This window comes from Oncorhynchus kisutch, linkage group LG5, assembly GCF_002021735.2.
Source record: "Oncorhynchus kisutch isolate 150728-3 linkage group LG5, Okis_V2, whole genome shotgun sequence".
Lineage (NCBI taxonomy): Eukaryota > Metazoa > Chordata > Actinopteri > Salmoniformes > Salmonidae > Oncorhynchus > Oncorhynchus kisutch.
In genome coordinates, this window is record NC_034178.2 from 23675910 (window position 1) to 23696726 (window position 20817).

Consider the following 20817-nt stretch of genomic DNA (forward strand, 5'->3'; position numbering starts at 1 on the left):
CACTCACTTCTGCAATCGTGAAGTGCTTTGAGAGGCTGGTTATGGCACACATTAACTCCACCATCCCAGAGCCACTCCAATTTGCATACCCCCCCAACAGATCCATAGATGGTACTCTCTCACCCACCTAGACAAGATGAACACCTATGTGAGAATGCTGTTCATTGACTACAGCTCAGCGTTCAACACCATTGTCCCCTCCAAGCTAGTCACTAAGCTTAGGACTCTGGGTCTGAACACCTCCCTCTGCAATTGCATCCTGACGGGCCGACAACATCACCTCCGCCACACTGACCCTCAACACAGGGGCACCCACAGGGGTATATGCTTAGTTCCCTCCTGTACTTCCTGTTCACCCACGAATGCGTGGCCACGCACAACTCCAATACCAAGTATGCTGACGACACGATGGTGTCACCGGTGATGATGAGTCAACCTACAGGGAGGTGGTCCCTCAACGTCTGTAAGACCCAGGAGCTGATCGTGGACTACATGAAACGGGGGGGCAAGCAGTTCAACATCTTCAAGTTCCTCAGTGTACAAATCATTAGACTTAAAGTGCACTATACACACGCACACAGTCATGAAGGTGGTGCGACATCCCCTCTACCCCCCTCATGAGGTTGAAAAAGTTTGGCATAGGCCCTCAAATGCTCAAGATGTTCTACATCTGTATGGTATGGCAATAGCACCGTCATCGATCTCATGGCGCAACCGAGGGTCGTGCGGACAGCCCAGTAAATCACTGGGGTCGACCTCCCTGCCATTCAGGACATCTATATCAGGCGGTGTGGTTGGAACGCCCTGAAAATTGTTAAAGACGCCAACCACCTAAGCTATAGACAATTCCCTCTGATTCCGCACGGCAAGTGCATCAAGTCTGGCACAGACAGGCTCTTAAACAAATCTCCTATCACCAAGTAATAAGACTGACAAATAGCTTACAAAATAGCTACACAGCCTCTCTTTATTGACCTTTTATTTACCCCTATACATATCTATCTCCGTCACTCCAGTATCACTGCACATTGTAAATAGGGTATTGGAACTGACCCTGTATATAGTATGCCTACTTATTGTGATCTTCATATTCCTTGTGGATTTTTTTTCTAGTATTATATTGTTATTGATTATTGAATTGTTAGGTTTTGAGTTTGCAAGAAAGGCATTTCACTGTACTTATGCATGTGACATTAAAACTAGAAACTATAGAAAGTTACTGAGTACCACCATAATACATTGACATTTGGAAGACATAGACAAACAAATAGGCAACACCCAAAGGCAAATAGTCCCTTCCTCTCCAATACCTTTTTCTGCCTGAGCCCCATAGAAAAAGCCGGGGATTTTGGCCCCTGGTGACGGGAGCTGAGCCCCGTCTCTGCCACTTTCTTGTCTGTGCCCCTCTACTTGTGACTACTTCCCTCTCCACCTTCCCACTGCTCTTTCAATAAAAATAAAATACTTTAGTTAGAATACAACTCTGATCTCTTACACCATTAATCTGAAACATAATATAATTAACTTGTTACATGTCTGTGCATAACTACTGTGTGCAATAGAATGGAATGGCACAGTAGTGATTTAGTTATTTAAGTCCCCACACACTTCAACCAGTCTTTTTACCCAAGGGGAAAGCTGACAGGAAGGTTAAAAGATAGTCGTCTGTTAAACACATCCAAAGAGTCACATACATTATGTGTCTTTGATTGGCATCAAGAGTAGGATTGAAAAATAACAAATCACTCAGAGAACTCACCATTGTCCAATCACCAGACATCGATTTTGGACAAAAACATATTTTACATATTATAACCCATGAGATGTTTTCTTTGGGAACTCTACATTCCCATTCATTCACCCCCAACTCCACCCGCTTGGCATTCTCCAGATGAGGGTAATATGGGTCATATCTGGGTAATATGGTCATATCTCAAATTTTGTTTTTTCCTCTCTAAATAAGAGTTGTACAGTTAAAAGGTCACAAGCATTTCGCTACACTCGCAATAACATCTGCTAACAAATCAAATTGGATTTGATTTAATGAACAGTCCACAATAATTGTATTAATTCAGTGCTTACAAAATTATACGTAGGCTAAATAACCTTTCCACAACCATAACAACCACAAAAAAATGACATTTGATGAAAATAGGTTAAACTATTTTACAATAATCACTGATCTGACTTGAGTCTACAAAAATACCCCCTTTGTTACAAATATAACAAGAACCATGCACAACTGCACACCCACTAATAATTACTTCTTGTAGCAGGTGAATGCATTATAGCAAAAAAGGCTAGCTAGCGAGCAAGGTAGAACAGTTAAACTGTTATGAACACACCCTCCTGTGTCTCCACCTGTTTTAAGAGCATGTAGCCTTATTTCTCAGAATGAGAACGAGTTGCCAATTCCTTATGAATTAGTATTTGTAAATGTATTAAAAAAACAGACTAGCCACAGCTTGATATGTGCTAGCTGTCTAAAATGCTGCTAACGGTACATGGTACGGCAATGCCATGCACTGAAACTGAGGATTTGCCCAGGATTAACATTCATTGATACTACCGTTTTAGTAAGGTCTGCTGTGAGGTCAATTTTAGGTGCTTTCGTAGAAAGATTAAATTCACCTCTGTTACAGTAAAATATTGTGACGGGGAGGGCTCAGTGTGTGAGTGGGAAAGTGCTGCACAGCAGTCAGAAGGAGCGAGGGAGACGAGACAAAAAGGCAACATTAGAACAAGTAGACATAAATGCTCATAAGAAAAGAAATACTGGGATACAGGCATTTTGAATTTCGCGCACTCTTTTTTTATTTGAATGAACTCGATATATCACCCAGCTCTACAGTAAACCCTCTTTATTCTCTGGAACATCCCACCTCTGATATTAGTCTGAGCAGCCATCAGCACTATGCAGCAAGGGAAACAATCTACCCTTCAGCCCAGTGAAATATCCATGCCATCTAGTGGGCCTTGGAGAGAAATCAGCTAAAGCCGGCAGTCCTATATACCATGGGCAGCCACTCTAGGGTCACACGGTCCACTGGTTCAATGTGTGTCTCCAAGCCTAATGAAGTAACCACAATCTCACTGGTATGCATAACAGTGGTTTTAAAATGGAAGCAGTCTAGCAACAACAAAAAATTGGATGGATCACATCTGGACTTGTGTACAGCACTTTAATTATAGAGACTATAGAGACTATATAGAGACTATAGACTATAGACTATAGAGACTATAGACTATAGAGACTTAACCAGGTAACTTGACAGGGAACACTAATTTACAACATGTTGCAGGTGAGATGAAAGGGTTTGAATGAGCTAATTTGATGCTGGGGGTGATGAATGAACCACACCGTGATAGAATCATGTGACATCTTTTTGTGTAATGCTTTGACAACTCATTATCTTTTGACACCAAAAGTCTCCAGTGATCACGTAACGGCTAGAAATGACATTCACAGTAACTCCAACAGGGAATTATAAATCTACAATGATATTGCGGCGTCTGTCGCTTACGTTTCATGGTGCCGGCCTCCTCGTCCTCGTCTGAGTTGATCACCATGGTGCCCAGCTGAGACTTCATGGTGTCCATGTCGCTCTGCTCGATCATGGTCCTCGCCGTGCCCCCTAGCGAACCGGCCTCCCGGATGGTGCCCATGTCGCTAGTGCCCGCCCTCACCATCGTTCCCTGGTCTATCTCGTCCTCGTCCTGATTGAGCAAAACATAATCTCAAGTCAAGACTGTTCCTAGGCCGATATTGAAAATAAGTATTTGTTCTGCAACTGAACCACACAGTCACTCAAACAAAGTTACATGGAAATACATTTGACACAGTGATTTTGAAAAATCATGTGACATCATCCAGTTGGTAAGGTTTTTTTGTAAAGAGGCAGTTCGATGTTTCAAGTGTATAATATCAGGGCAGAGCAATAGCAGTATGCCAACGAAGCACAAGCTACAACTTTCTGGCGGTCATTTCAATCACTAGCTATGTTTCCATTAACTTGTCCAGAGATTTCTGGCTGAAATTTAGAAAGTTTGCAAAGAACATATATTTATATAAATATATTTACTAAATAAACTAAAGTAAAAAAATTTTTTTTTAAAGTAACAATAACGAGCCAATATACAGGGGGTACCGGTACAGAGTCAATGTACAGGTTAGTCGAGGTAATTTGTACATGTAGGTAGGGGTAAAGTGACTATGCATAGATAATAAACAGCGAGTAGCAGCAGTGTAAAATCAAAGGGGGCGGAGGGTGTCAATGTAAATAGTCGGGGTGGCCATTTGATCAATTGTTCAGCAGTCTTACGGATTGGGGGTAGAAGCTTTTAAGGAGCCTTTTGGACCTAGACTTGGCGCTCCGGTACCGCTTGCCGTGCGGTAGCAGAGAGAACAGTCTATGAATTGGGTGACACATTTTTGGGCCTTCCTCTGACACCGCCTAGTATATAGGTCCTGGATGGCAGGAAGCTTGGCCCCAGTGATGTACTGGGCCGTACGCACTACCCTCTGTAGCACCTTACGGTCAGATGCCGAGCAAGTTCCTTGGTGTCCACATCACCAACAAACTATCCTCCTCAACAGACATCACCGGCAACAACGTCGCCTGTGGGCACAAACCCACCGTCGATGGACCAGACAGGACTGGCATAAAGTGCTCTTCACTGACGAGTAGCGGTTTTGTCTCACCAGGGGTGATGGTCAGATTCACGTTTATTGCCGAAGGAATGAGCGTTACACCGAGGTCTGTACTCTGGAGCGGGATCGATTTGTAGGTGGAGGGTCTGTCATGGTCTGGGGTGGTGTGTCACAGCATTATCGGACTAAGCTTGTTGTCATTGCAGGCAATCTCAATGCTGTTACAGGGAAGACATCCTCCTCCCTCATGTGGTACCCTTCCTGCAGTCTCATCCTGACATGACCCTCCAGTATGACAATGCCACCAGCCATACTGCTCATTCTGTGCGTGATTTCCTGCAAGACAGGAATGTCCGTGTTCTGCCATGGCCAGCGAAGAGCCTGGATCTCAATCCCATTGAGCACATCTGGGAACTGTTGGATCAGCGGGAGGGTGAGGGCTAGGGCCAATTCTCCAAGAAATGTCCGGGAACTTGCAGGTGCCTTGGTGGAAGAGTGGGGTAACATCTCACAGCAAGATGGCAAATCAGAACTGGCAAATCTGGTCCAGTCCAAGAGGAGATGCACTGCAGTACTTAATGTAGCTGGTGGCCACACCAAAAACCGACTGTTACTTAAAAAAAACATATTTTACCCGCCTTTTCTCCTCAATTTCGTAGTATCCAATTGTTAGTAGTTCTATATTGTCGCATCGCTACAACTCCCGTACGGGCTCGGGAGAGACGAAGGTCGAAAGCCAACCAAGCCGCACTGCTTCTTAACACAGCGAGCATCCAACACGGAAGCCAGCCGCACCAATGTGTTGGAGGAAACACCGTGCACCTGGCGATTTGGTTAGCGTGCACTGCGCCCGGCCCGCCACAGGAGTGCGCGATGAGACAAGGATAACCCTACCGGCCAAACCCTCCTTAACTCGGACGATGCTAGGCCAAATGGGCCTCCTGGTCGCGGCCGGCTGCGACAGAGCCTGGGCTCGAATCCAGAGACTCTGGTGGCACAGCTAGCACTGCGATGCAGTGCCCTAGACCACTGCGCCACCCGGGAGGCCCCCGACTGTTACTTTTGACCCCCCCCTTTGTTCAGGGACACATTATTCCATTTATGTTAGTCACATGCCTGTGGAACTTGTTCAGTTTATGTCTCAGTTGTTGAATCTTGGTATGTTCATACAAATATTTACACGTTAAATAGATGCAGTTGACAGTGAGAGAATGTTTATTTGCTGAGTTTACTTTCAACATATGCTGCCAAAGTTGGTACATGACTTTATGAAGTGAAGGCTGCAGGTATTCAACAGACACCTGGACATTGCTCACAGGCATTAAATAGAAGTGCAATGAATAGAAGCGAGGCATTTCCTAACTGTAGATGTCAGAGAGGAATGTGTGTTCTGTTATATTTCAATGATCTGTATGGTTTTTTTCCCAACATATACTTATGAGCAGTACTCATAAAATTGTATCTCAATGCACTTAATAATTCAGTCAAATATTCAAACAATTTATTAAAAATGTATCTAACTTCTAAAAACATTCTGTACAGTAATTGAAGTCCTGACTGATTAATATTTACATTCTCCCTCCCTCTCTCTCAGCATGGGCGCATGAGCCCATGCTGTTGTAAGGTATGTCACAAGGGTAAAAAAAAAAAACTGACAGAGGGAAGACTGGCGTAGAATCTGGTGGCATCTTCATTGTTCAAAACACGTTCTGATTGTAATCTTTTTTGCTTCCTCTTGTACATTTCTTTTGAGCACCATCAGTGGTGTGGTGATGGCTCACCTAAAACAGAATAATGAAAGAATAAACATTTTTGAATATGCCTAACTCCAAAAAGTTGTAGTCATTCCAAATTGCAGATGAATTTAAACCTCTACGGTCTTTACTTTGTGGATCTTCCGGACTCCTCATTATCTTGGACGTAAAAATTGATAGTGCAAGTTCCTACATGTATTTCATATACATTGAATCTACAGATAGCTGCTGTACACTGTTATTTGCCAAATATTTTAATCTAAACAAACAATGAACACAACATTACACATAGTAATGGCAGTTTTCATCCTAAACCATCTTTGGTAATGGGGGTAAAATAGGTTAAGTGCTTCATATGCGAAACCCTGCTTAGTTACTACAAGTTAGTTAATCTAGCTAACTAATGTTGGATGCTAAAAACAACGTCAGCTTGTCTAGCTAAGTTATCTAGCAAGCTAGCAAACTGTATTGAATAGATTTGTCATATTTAAGATGTTGCTAATAATGCTCGTCTTTCAAGCTAGGTATATTTTAAATTAATTGTGTACTAGTGAGCTTACCTGAAATGAAGTGAGTGCTGCAGACCTGCTATGATTTTTTGACTCCCAAGCCTCCATTCAGACTGCAGTGACCCAAGCTCATCGCGATCCTCGTTTTTTGGAAATCTGAACATTTGAATCTTTGATAAGGCATTTTTGCCTGACATATCACAACACAACTAAACAGAACAGCAACTACCAAAGTTGGTCTGATTATTTTACTTGTTTGGTTGTGATGGATACTGAGTTATAAACTTGAAATATCCTTAATCAAGTCACTAAGCAAGAGGGGAGAATGCAGAACATTTACATTCTGTCAGAACATGTTATTGTTAGACATCAGGTATCCTATGGAAAGGAGAAGGGCCACAGTCTGGTACAAGTCAACAGGTCAGAAGTGAGAAAGAACAGACATCACTAAAGTCCTGTCTAGCAACAGATGTATTGTATTGGCTGTTCAGATGTGTAAGAAGGAGACTCCACATAGGAGGAAGGTTTAAATACCAGTGCTTGTGTGAATATGTTTTTGTCTCTTCAGCTGTTTGACCCATTGGGTGAATAAACTTTTTTTATTACAATAAACCTAGTTGTCCGTTTGTTTATTTAGAACCCGAGTAAAAACGAACAGTTGGAAGAGAGGCAGGCTAGTAATAAGAAAAACAACAAGTTTCCGGAGAGGAAGTCATCAGGGGTCCCACAATTATTTAGAAAGTAAGTGTGCATTCCATTATAACAGTATATAGCTGCCGTTTCCATTACACGTCGCAATGTGGTTTTTTTTGCGACATTGCGTTTGTTGAATAAACCTGAGTGAGTGGAAACCTGCCTAATGATAATTAATTGCATTTGTTATTGAATATAAGTTATACATGCCTTATGAGCTTAATCCCGAATCTAAGGCTGTGTTACTCCATTGTATGTTTTTGTTGTAATTTGTAAACAAATGTAAGGCTCCAAAATATAATGTACAGTGGGGAGAACAAGTATTTGATACACTGCCGATTTTGAGTTTTCCTACTTACAAAGCATGTAGAGATCTATAATTTTTTATCATAGGTACACTTCAACTGTGAGAGACGGAGTCTAAAGATCCAGAAAATCACATTGTATGATTTTTAAGTAATTCATTTTCATTTTATTGCATGACATAAGTATTTGATTACCTACCAACCAGTAAGAATTCCAGCTCTCACAGACCTGTTAGTTTTTCTTTAAGAAGCCCACCTGTTCTCCACTCATTACCTGTATTAACTGCACCTGTTTGAACTCGTTACCTGTACAAAAGACACCTGTCCACACACTCAATCAAACAGACTCCAACCTCTCCACAATGGCCAAGACCAGAGAGCTGTGTAAGGACATCAGGGATAAAATTGTAGACCTGCACAAGGCTGGGATGGGCTACAGGACAATAGGCAAGCAGCTTGGTGAGAAGGCAACAACTGTTGGTGCAATTATTAGAAAATGGAAGAAGTTCAAGATGACGGTCAATCACCCTCGGTCTGGGGCTCCATGCAAGATCTCACCTCGTGGGGCATCAATGATCATGAGGAAGGTCAGGGATCAGCCCAGAACTACAGGGCAGGACCTGGTCAATGACTTGAAGAGAGCTGGGACCACAGTCTCAAAGAAAACCATTAGTAACACACTACACAGTCATGGATTAAAATCCTGCAGCGCACGCAGGGTCCCCCTGCTCAAGCCAGCGCATATCCAGACCCGTCTGAAGTTTGCCAATGACCATCTGGATAATCCAGAGGAGGAATGGGAGAAGGTCATGTGGTCTGAGGAGACAGAAATAGAGCTTTTTGGTCTAAACTCCACTCGCCGTGCTTGGAGGAAGAAGAAGGATGAGTACAACCCCAAGAACCATTCCAACCATGAAGCATGGAGGTGGAAACATCATTCTTTGGGGATGCTTTTCTGCAAAGGGGACAGGACGACTGCACCGTATTGAGAGGAGGACAGATGGGGCCATGTATCGCGAGATCTTGGCCAACAACCTCCTTCCCTCAGTAAGAGCATTGAAGATGGGTTGTGACTGGGTCTTCCAGGATGAGAATGACCTGAAAACACACAGCCAGGGCAACTAAGGAGTGGCTCCGTAAGAAGCATCTCAAGGTCCTGGAGTGGCCTAGCCAGTCTCCAGACCTGAACCCAATAGAAAATCTTTGGAAGGAGCTGAAAGTCCGTATTGCCCAGCGACAGCCCCGAAACCTGAAGGATCTGGAGAAGGTCTGTATGGAGTGGGCCAAAATCCCTGCTGCAGTGTGTGCAAACCTGGTCAAGAACTACAGGAAACGTATGATCTCTGTAATTGCAAGCAAAGGTTTCTGTACCAAATATTAAGTTCTGCTTTTCTGATGTATCAAATACTTATGTCATGCAATAAAATGCAAATTAATTACGTAAAAATCATACAATGTGATTTTCTGTATTTTTATTTTAGATTCCGTCTCTCACAGTTGAAGTGTACATATGATAAAAATTACAGACCTCTACATGCTTTGTAAGTAGGAAAACCTGCAAAATCGGCAGTGTATCAAATACTTGTTCTCCCCACTGTATGTCGATCTCATTGATTTTCAGTCCTGCATCCATAGCCCCATCTATGAATAGATCTACAGTATTTGAGAGTGGTTACATTTCCCCAGCCCCATTATTCAGCTTACAAAATAGAGTGGTAGAGTAATGCTGTTCTTAGTCTGCTGTCCGTTGTGACGTAGGCATGCGTGTTGATAAAAAAAATTCAATGGGGCTCATAAATAGCTGATAAATGGGCCAGTGGACTGTCATGGCCATGCAGCCTAAGCTTTAGTGGGGCTTATGTGTGTGGTTCTGTGTGTGTGTACCGAGTTGTCTTCGTCCTCTTGGTCCTGTTCTCTCTGCTCGGCCTCCACTTTCTTCAGTTTAATTTCCATGGCATCTGTGATCAAAGCTCTGAGGATGCTGCTGGGCTTAGCAGCCTTAATGAATGGATGCTGCAGGAGGACAAACACACAATGTACAAACACACAATTGAGCCAACATCCAGTGTTTACCCCAAAAGTTGTGCATTGTCGGTAGTGCAGTGCGCAGCAACGAGTCTTTGAATTAATCTCTCCCTGAAATCAACTAGAAAAAATAAATAATAATAAATCGATACCATCCAGGTGATCTATCGTAACAAACACGTGTTTAGAAGAACAGGGGCAAGAATGTTGCTCTTGCAAAAAAAGAAAGAGTCAAACAAGCCATTACATTTTTCAAAACAGTGATTTGTTTCATTTTTTTCCCCCGATGTCCATGGAAAAGAGGCATTTATAATCTTTTTAACCCGAGTTTAAAGCAATGCAACCGCAAGTTGCAGTTTTACTCGGTAATGGCCTCAGATAATGTGCTATCCCATGTAAAATATTAATGGTTAGTGGCAAAATTTAATCCAGAGAGAAATTATGGTAGGACAAATAGGAAATTAACAGACAGAAAGTGAGGAAGAGAGAGATAGAGAAGGGAGAGACTGACGTAGTAGACTGAGTAAGGTAGTTTAGTTATGGGTGCCAGAGGGGACAGTGGCTTCGCCCCATATGGCATCCTATTCTCTACATTGTGCACTACTTTTGGCTGTCAAAAGTAGTGCACTATATAGGGAAAAGGGAGGCATTTGAGATGCAGACAGTGTCGGTGAGATGGGGTCTTCTACCTGTAGAAGCTGTGTGGCAGTGGCTCTGTTCTCTGGGTTCTTCACCAGACACTGGGAGACAAATTCTTGGAACAGCTCCGACCACAAGTCTGGGTTTCGGAACGTCGGTGGAGGATTGGTAGGAATCATAAATATGGCCTATAAATGAAGCAATGTAACAGACAGAACAGAAACAAAGTCACATACGGGGACAGTTTAACAACACAAAATCACATTTCAAGTCGTCTCTGTTTTCACCACTGTACTCAGATTGGTTTTAGAGGGGTTGAAGCCTGAGACTGAGAAGTCTTTGACAAGTTCAATCACTAACAAAATCAGATCTGTACGCATTAACAATAGACTCACCCTCATAGGGTGGATGTCTGCATAGGGAGGCTTTCCCTCTGCCATTTCTATGGCTGTGATGCCCAGGGACCAAATGTCTGCCACACAGTTATAACCAATCTCCTGGATCACCTCAGGGGCCATCCAGAATGGAGTGCCAATCACTGTGTTCCGCTTGGCCATGGTATCCTGAAAAACAGACAAGTAGTAGACATGATTTACTAATTATATATGCACATGATATACAGAGAACATTATGAAAAATATACATCTCATGGCATCCTGGTCAGTCCTGGATTGCTTGACCATGATTTTCATCTATCCACAAACAATTTAGCTATATTAACTAAAATGCAGGATGTTAAAAAGGGAGTACAGCATGGCACAGAAGACCAAAACTCCCATTTTAAAGGTACATTTAAAAAAGTTAGTTGAAGGGAAGCATCTTTTGGTTGGGCCCAGTCCAGATCAAAAAGGCTTCAACTGATGAGACTACTAGACAAGACTCGCCAGCTTTCAGCACGTTCAAGCAAGATGACGAATAAATGTAAAACTATTTCCATTGGTTGAGCAGATGCGTCTTGTTTCTGAACCTCTTCCCAAGATTTTACATAGTGAATCTTGGGAGACAAAAACAGTCAATGTTGCAGGTGTAATTTGATAGTTCAGATCAATCAAACCAAGGAATTAAATCAACATTCTACATCAGTTGTATCAAACATAATTCCTGGAGAGCCCTGGGTCTGCTGTTTTTTTTAGATTTCCTTTTAATTAACCTCCAATTAAGACCTAGACAACCAGGTGAAGGGAGTTCCTAACTAATTAATGAACTTAATTGATCAATCAAGTACAAGGGAGGAGCAAAACCCAGACACTCAGCCCTCCAGGAATTGAGTTTGACACCCCTGTCCTAGTTCAAACATTCATCTCATTAACGTATGACTCAATGGCTGCGTTTAGACATACTGACAAGTTCTGATATTTTTTCCACTAATTGGTGTTTTAACCAATCAGATCAGTTCTGAAAAAGATGTGATTGTTCAAAACACCACAGTGGAAAAAAGATTGGAATTGGGTTGCAGTCCATGATCTGCACCAGCTATCTTCTGATGAATTCCTTACGGTCAGCTGTCCCGCCACCCCAAAGTCAGCCAGCTTGGCCTGGCCCTCTGCGTTTAGCAGGATATTCCCTGCCTTGATGTCTCTGTGGATCTTCCTCATAAAGTGCAGGTACTCCAGTCCCTTCAATGTGGACTGCACTATGGTGGCGATCTCATCCTCTGTTAGCTACAACAGACATGTGAGGCAAGAGACACTATAAGACATAATTCTACTTATTTTAGGGCAACGATTTCCACTACTGATTGCATATGCCCAGCACTCAAAATAACAATTTTAAAATGTACAGCAAGCAGAAATGAATCAAAAACAATTAATACATTTTTGTAATGTTAACTTAAAATCTGTATAAATAATGTTGACATTGTTAAAATAGTTCAAATAATTGGCACCATCAATAAAGATCAGCAAAAAAGACTACACTATTTTTTGCAAAAACAGAGATATATCAACCCTTAATATTCAGTCAGATTGGACATGTTGGATGTAGCATGTAGCATGTTACCGTTTTGTTGCGCAGGCGAATGATGTCGGAGACAGAGCCAGCTCCGCAGTACTCCATTACGATCCACAGGTCACTGTTCTTAAAGTAACTTCCGTAGTACCTCACAACATGGGGACTGAGGATGCAAAAGAGCCTAATGAGTTTGCCTATTTCTGGTACCTTGTCTATATTACACTAATCATATAAACCATATGTTCCACTCTTCTTCTGTTCATAAATAATGTTACCAACACAGCAACAGATTATTCGATCTGACGACACAGAGGCAAGTCAGGCAAGCAGAGGAGGTAGAGTGGAGGGTGCCTCACCTGTTACACTGCTGCATGATGGAGATCTCTTTGATGATCTCCTGCAGGTCAGACTCCACAGGGACCTGCTTGATGGCCACAATCTCCCCAGTCTCTTTATAGTTGGCCTTAAATACACTGCCATAGGACCTGCATATAAAACAGGTGTGAAAACATGATTTAATATTTTTTATCTTGGCTACTACTGAATGAGTCAACTCGTGACATGCTCCTCAAATAGTATACCTTCAGCGAGAAGGCTGTGTGGTCATAGGGCCGACATGGTAAGTGGTTTGTTTGAGAGGTAAATAGAGGCATGAATGTGGTCTTATTCTAGCACAGTGGGTTCATTTGATAAATTCTTGAAATAGGCACATCAGTGTTGGGTTCTGAGAATATTAAATATACTTATTCATGTCACTGAGGGAGGTCTTTGGTATAGAGGGTCTTACACCATAAGTTAATGGTTATCTGTAGGAGGAAGGTATATAGTGGGTGCAATTAAGCTTGGAATGTGCTGAGCGCAGGGACGTGATCACATGCCGCAGGCATTGATAAGGGCAGAGAGCCATGGATTAGTGATGAAGGGGGTCGAGGCCGGGTCACGTTAAGGGAGAAAGAAAAGTTTATGGCCGTATTACTTAGTTTCATGCCTAGCAGTCAAGATAATGTTTGTTCAGATGGGTAGGAGGAGACTCAGCCTAGGAGAAAGGGTTAAATATCAGTGCTTGTGTGAAAATGTTTGTCTAATGCAGCTGTATTGATCATCTTGGAAGAATACACTTGGGTGAGCTTTCATAGTGTCCGTAGAGTTTTTATTCAGAAAATTAAAACCTAACAGTTGGCGCTACGAGCAGGGTTCACCACGAGTTGTTGTCAAACCAGAGAGTCCTGATCAGTGGAGCTGGCAACAAACAAGGTAGACGGTTCTTACACCGGTTTCCACTCATTTTGACATCTTGGGGAGATGAGAATCGTAGGCTGAACAATTATAGGATACGGACCTAGAAAGAGTTTATTCAGTAGGCCTATTGTGTAACGACCGGTCGTAAATATCTGGTGTGGGGTAGGTTCCATAAGGACAGGTCCATATGGAGGTTTTCCACTGCGAGAACCATGAGTGACAATACAGTATAGGGTAGGTTCTGTTTAGGATAGGTCCCTAGTGGGGGTATTACCCTGCGAGATCTGTAAGAGGGACAAAACTCCCAGCTGCAGTGACAGTGAGTTTTAGGAAGATGAGAGTTCTAGCAGCTAGTGAGTTAAAAAAAAAAGAGAAAAAAAAGAGGAAAAATAAGATACTCGAACACTGTTTGAGTTACGTGTAGTAGCAATACGGAGAGAGGTTGGTTTATGCCCTATGGGGAGGGGGAACAATGAAAGATTGTGTGGATAATAGGAAGACAAGTGTGAATCATTTTCGTAATGTGGGTTAACAACAACAGTGATATTTGAGGCGCAATACTGGAATAAGACATGAAGTAATCCGTATTCTCCAGTAATACATTTGCAGACGCTATAGTAATTGGTTCTAATACAAGGTATTAAGTGCCGTGACCAATTAATAGGCACAAATACCATAACTACTCTCCGGGGATGTGGGTAGCGCTACCTTGGAAAATAGTTCATAGAAGGTGTTTTATAGACGGGAGTGAAGAAATCTAAAACACAGTCAGGAGAGGTTTGGGAGTAATTACTATTGATATGGCGACAGACAGCCACAATTTTCCCTGTAAAGAGAGCTAGAGGATTTGAATAAAGCCATGGAGGCGCTGAAAGAAGCGCATAAGTATTCTACCAATTTGACTAAAACAAGGGAAAAATTTAGCTAACTGGATAAGATTGGTCAGCATTTCCCGACTGACAGAAAATTATTTTTGAATGTATGGTTATTTTGACCCTTGGTTATTGTTGTTACGTTGACAATTTTTATTCTCATTTTAAATTTTTATATTGTAAATATCCAAAATAATCTTTGGCAATATGTACAGTGGGGCAAAAAAGTATTTAGTCAAAATACCAGAAAAAAAAATAGCGGTATGTGGAAACCTTGTGAAGACTTACAGAAAATGTTTGACCTCTGTCATTGCCAACAAAGGGTATGTAACAAAGTATTGAGATAAACTTTAGTTATTGACCAAATACTTATTTTCCACCATAATTTGCAAATAAATAAATTAAAATCCTACAATGTGATTTTCTGGATTTTTTTCTTCTCATTTTGTCTGTCATAGTTGAAGTGTACCTATGATGAAAATTACAGGCCTCTCTCATCTTTTTAAGTGGGAGAACTTGCACAATTGATGGCTGACTAAATACTTTTTTGCCCCACTGTAAGTCCCTCGGGGAACAAAACATCAATATTTTGGGTCCATGGCCAGGAAACTCCCCAGACCTTAATCTTATTGAGAACTTGGGGCGACAGGGTAGCCTAGTGGTTAGAGCGTTGGACTAGTAACCGGAAGGTTGCAAGTTCAAATCCCTGAGCTGACAAGGTACAAATCTGTCGTTCTGCCCCTGAACAGGCAGTTAAACTCACTGTTCCTAGGCCGTCATTGAAAATAAGAATTTGTTCTTAACTGACTTGCCTAGTTAAACAAAGGTAAAATAAATAAATAAAACTTGTAGTCAATCCTCAAGAGGCCAGTGGACAAACAAAAACCCACAAATTCTGACAAACTCCAAGCATTGATTATGCAAGAATGGACTGCCATCAGAAGTTAATTGACAACATGCCAGGCCAGATTTCAGAGGTCTTGAAAAAGAAGGGTCAACACTGCAAATATTGACTTTTTGCATCAACTTCTTGTAATGGTCAATGAAAGCCTTTGACACTTATGAAATGCTTGTAATTATACTTCAGTATTCCATAGTAACATCTGACAAAAATATCTAAAGACACTGAAGCAGCAAACTTTGTGGAAATTAATATATGTGTCATTCTCAAAACTTTTGGTCACGACTATACAACTGTTGTATTCGGCGCACGTGACAACTTTGATTTGATACCTAAAATGAACTTTAAAATGTTTTTGTTCGTTCATGAACATTGTGGTGCGGTGTTTATGGAGAATAGTACATGCATAATAAAGGATACATAGACGATGGGGTGATTAAAACAAACGTTTGATGATTGGAGTAAGGAAAGTGGATTTACCGTTATCATGTTTGGTTTGTAATTAATACTTGTGGATTGCTAATTAAAATGTAGCATAGTGAATGTTAACGAAATATACACTTTCTTTTCCAGGAGAGGGGGTTTCATTATCTCTCGTTGGAATGCTCCCGGAGACTGTGGTCTAGGGGAGAGCAGTTAGTGATTTTTGGCAGTTTTAAGTATGAAAGTATCTGGATTAGACCATAAACGGAGTTCCCAGATTGGTAAAGCTTGTTCATGTGTTTTTGACCTACGGTTTACCACACAAATACAACTTACCGGTTGTGAATATGTGTTAAGTGGTGCTGATAACGTGGGATATACACTACTCAAAAAAATAAAGGGAACACTTAAACAACACAATGTAACTCCAAGTCAATCACACTTCTGTGAAATCAAACTTCTGTGAAATCAAACTGTCCACAACACTGATTGACAATGCATTTGGGTTGTGCCGTGGCGGAGATCTTTGTGGGCTATACTCAGCCTTGTCTCAGGATGGTAAGTTGGTGGTTGAAGATATCCCTCTAGTGGTGTGGGGGCTGTGCTTTGGCAAAGTGGGTGGGGTTATATCCTTCCTGTTTGGCCCTGTCCGGGGGTGTCCTCGGATGGGGCCACAGTGTCTCCTGACCCCTCCTGTCTCAGCCTCCAGTATTTATGCTGCAGTAGTTTATGTGTCGGGGGGCTGGGGTCAGTTTGTTATATCTGGAGTACTTCTCCTGTCCTATTCGGTGTCCTGTGTGAATCTAAGTGTGCGTTCTCTAATTCTCTCCTTCTCTCTTTCTTTCTCTCTCTCGGAGGACCTGAGCCCTAGGACCATGCCCCAGGACTACCTGACATGATGACTCCTTGCTGTCCCCAGTCCACCTGGCCATGCTGCTGTTCCAGTTTCAACTGACCTGAGCCCTAGGACCATGCCCCAGGACTACCTGACATGATGACTCCTTGCTGTCCCCAGTCTACCTGGCCATGCTGCTGCTCCAGTTTCAACTTCCACCTGACTGTGCTGCTGCTCTAGTTTCAACTGTTCTGCCTTATTATTATTCGACCATGCTGGTCATTTATGAACATTGAACATCTTGACCATGTTCTGTTATAATCTCCACCCGGCACAGCCAGAAGAGGACTGGCCACCCCACATAGCCTGGTTCCTCTCTAGGTTTCTTCCTAGGTATTGACCTTTCTAGGGAGTTTTTCCTAGCCACCGTGCTTCTCCACCTGCATTGCTTGCTGTTTGGGGTTTTAGGCTGGGTTTCTGTACAGCACTTTGAGATATCAGCTGATGTACGAAGGGCTATATAAAAATAAATTTGATTTGATTTGATTTGATTTCACATGCTGTTGTGCAAATGGAATAGACAACAGGTGGAAATTATAGGCAATTAGCAAGACACCCCCAATAAAGGAGTGGTTCTGCAGGTGGTGACCACAGACCACTTCTTAGTTCCTATGCTTCCTGGCTGATGCTTTGGTCACTTTTGAATGCTGGCGGTGCTTTCACTCTAGTGGTAGCATGAGACGGAGTCTACAACCCACACAAGTGGCTCAGGTAGTGCAGCTCATCCAGGATGGCACGTCAATGCGAGCTGTGGCAAGAAGGTTTGCTGTGTCTGTCAGCGTAGTATCCAGAGCATGGAGGCGCTACCAGGAGACAGGCCAGTACATCAGGAGACGTGGAGGAGGCCGTAGGAGGGCAACAACCCAGCAGCAGGACCGCTACCTCCGCCTTTGTGCAAGGAGGAGCACTGCCAGAGCCCTGCAAAATGACCTCCAGCAGGCCACAAATGTGCATGTGTCTGCTCAAACGGTCAGAAACAGACTCCATGAGGGTGGTATGAGGGCCCGACGTCCACAGGTGGGGGTTGTGCTTACAGTCCAACACCGTGCAGGACATTTGGCATTTGCCAGAGAACACCAAGATTGGCAAATTCGCCACTGGCGCCCTGTGCTCTTCACAGATGAAAGCAGGTTCACACTGAGCACGTGACAGACGTGACAGAGTCTGGAGACGCCGTGGAGAACGTTCGGCTGCCTGCAACATCCTCCAGCATGACCGGTTTGGCGGTGGGTCAGTCATGGTGTGGGGTGGCATTTCTTTGGTGGGCCGCACAGCCCTCCATGTGCTCGCCAGAGGTAGCCTGACTGCCATTAGGTACCGAGATGAGATCCTCAGACCCCTTTTGAGACCATATGCTGGTGCGGTTGGCCCTGGGTTCATCCTAATGCAAGACAATGTTAGACCTCATGTGGCTGGAGTGTGTCAGCAGTTCCTGCAAGAGGAAGGCATTGATGCTATGAACTGGCCCGCCCGTTCCCCAGACCTGAATCCAATTGAGCACATCTGGGACATCATGTCTCGCTCCATCCACCAACACCACGTTGCACCACAGACTGTCCAGGAGTTGGCAGATGCTTTAGTCCAGGTCTGGGAGGAGATCCCTCAGGAGACCATCCGCCACCTCATCAGGAGCATGCCCAGGCATTGTAGGGAGGTCATACAGGCACGTGGAGGCCACACACACTACTGAGCCTCATTTTGACTTGTTTTAAGGACATTACATCAAAGTTGGATCAGCCTGTAGTGTGGTTTTCCACTTTAATTTTGAGTGTGACTCCAAATCCAGACCTCCATGGGTTCATAAATTTGATTTCCATTGTTAATTTTTGTGTGATTTTGTTGTCAGCACATTCAACTATGTAAAGAAAAAAGTTTTTAATAAGAATATTTCATTCATTCAGATCTAGGATGTGTTATTTTAGTGTTCCCTTTATTTTTTTGAGCAGTGTATTTAGTGGGGTCTTTCCAATTTGGTTTTAAAATTGGGTATGCAGAAGGATGGAAATGTTTGAAATGTTTAAAGGGTTTCTGAAGGACAGGGAAAGAAAAGGGAGAGGAAATATTTAATGGTGTCGAATGCCCTTCATCCTGACTTTCTGGTGAGGCCTGATCAATCTCAATGGAAATTATTGAAACAGGTGGGATATAATTATAAAATGAATGAGAAACACCAGTCTCTATTCTACCATTAAGTAATGAGAGAACTCCATAAGGAAATATTTGTTTATTTTAGATTCACGATGTGAATCATGGGTTCAAAGGGGAAATTACCAGCAGCCCTGGTCCTTGGGTAAATATACAAATATATTTTGTTCAGTCTGCATATAGAAGGAAAAATATATGTTAATAAGGGATGACAGTTACTCCAAATGGATTATGATATGTGTATTGCTGATTTCATTTTTGTCTTTGTTTTCGATACAAACTTCACCAGATTGGGTCTACTGGAGTGTGTGATTCCCCGATGGGTTAGGGTGCTAACTTCCTGATCTGGTAACTCTTCCGAGAGGTCGCCAGTAAAATAAGGGAGTATGACCTAATTTTGAAAGTGGTTTCAAACAGTAACAGTATGTTATGCTCTTTGACGTTTGTCGCAAGATAATGTTATTAAGAAATTGGGAATGTAATAATTTGTCATATAGTCCATGCTTGTCTGGATTTCCTGAAACAGAAATTAATTGAACTAAAGTGTTGTTTTCATCATGGAAGGTGATGTCAGATGGTGTCAATGCATGTAGGAATAATTTGGCCACAAACAGTGTGTGTTTGTGGCCAACGGGTGACAAAGGCGTTCAATGCGACAGTGATTTTTAACACTGAGTCCGAGCCATTAACCTGGGTACCGGCAGCAGGAGTGCAGCAGTCCTGAGACCACGCATGTTGAGTGAGCGTGGAGAGAAATATCACACACATTTCTCTATTGTTCCTGGGTGCTGGTGGGAAAAATGGACCAGAGAGGATGGTGATAGCGGATGAGAGACTCGTGTACGTGGGAAAAACAGATGTATCTATTTGGATATTGAAATCGGGACAGTATCAAAGGCCATCAAATGTGACAGGCAAGAGTTACATGTTACCTTGGGAAGATGAACTGTGACGCTATCTGAGGAAAACTGGCTAGAATGATAAGCGAGGGAGAAGGGGTCTACACAGTGCGAACAATTTAGACTAAGTATGCACTGAGATACCAATCTTTTATTAACAGTGTTGGATTCGGGGTAAACTTTGAACATTGAGATATTAAAGACATGATAGATCAGACGCATAGTATATAAAGGAGTGAGAAGTTAATGAGAAGTTAATGGTTCTCTGTAGTAAGACAGAGTGGCTGTGGAATGTGCTGGGTGGACGGGAGGGAGTCATGGGAATGCGATAGGTGATACGAGAGGCCATCTGTGGATTAGGCGAAGGAGGGGTTGAGGTAAGGAGGTCAGGTCTGATCCCCTGAAGGGGGATTTATTATCCTGTTACCCTCTTCCTGTCGAACCATAAGATACAAGGTTTGGAGAGGAGGGGTGTTGAAAGTGGAGTATATATACATACTTGTGATGATGGGAACATGTCTTTGTCTGAATTACAGCTGTAAGAATTAAACTTGGTTAAGCTTCTCTAGTGTCCGTGAGTTATTTACTCTGAAAAATTTGAACCTAACTCCAGGCCACTTGCGACAGGAAAACAGGGAGAAAGGGGAGCTGTAATGAGAAGAGTTCTTACCGGGCAAAAAAAGGTTCTGCTTATAAATGTACATTCTAACAGATGATGTGTGCTAAGTTGAGGAGCTTGAAAATCGAGTCATAAAGTCAAAGTAAGCACTAAGGACTGTCATTCAGAATTTGGGTTGGATAATTTATAAAATATTTTAGTTATAATTTGGATACATCAAGAGAGTTGCTTTCAAATGGTGAGGGGTGGGGGCATTGCTCAAATTTATTAGGCCTAGGGAGGATCTAGAAACCGTATC

At 42.6% G+C, this 20817-nt stretch overlaps 1 protein-coding gene across 2 annotated transcripts in view; it reads right to left on the minus strand.

The window, feature by feature from the left end:
• LOC109890783 (serine/threonine-protein kinase 4) overlaps positions 1-20817 on the minus strand; it is a 58684-nt gene that overhangs the window by 20502 nt on the left and 17365 nt on the right. For both annotated transcript variants that reach the window (XM_020482812.2, XM_031824695.1), the window contains 7 exons: positions 12883-13011; positions 12575-12689; positions 12073-12237; positions 10972-11139; positions 10627-10764; positions 9797-9925; positions 3525-3717 (listed from right to left, as the gene is read on the minus strand). In XM_020482812.2, the coding sequence (XP_020338401.1) occupies positions 3525-3717; positions 9797-9925; positions 10627-10764; positions 10972-11139; positions 12073-12237; positions 12575-12689; positions 12883-13011 (1037 nt within the window). The remainder of the gene's footprint in view (positions 1-3524; positions 3718-9796; positions 9926-10626; positions 10765-10971; positions 11140-12072; positions 12238-12574; positions 12690-12882; positions 13012-20817) is intronic.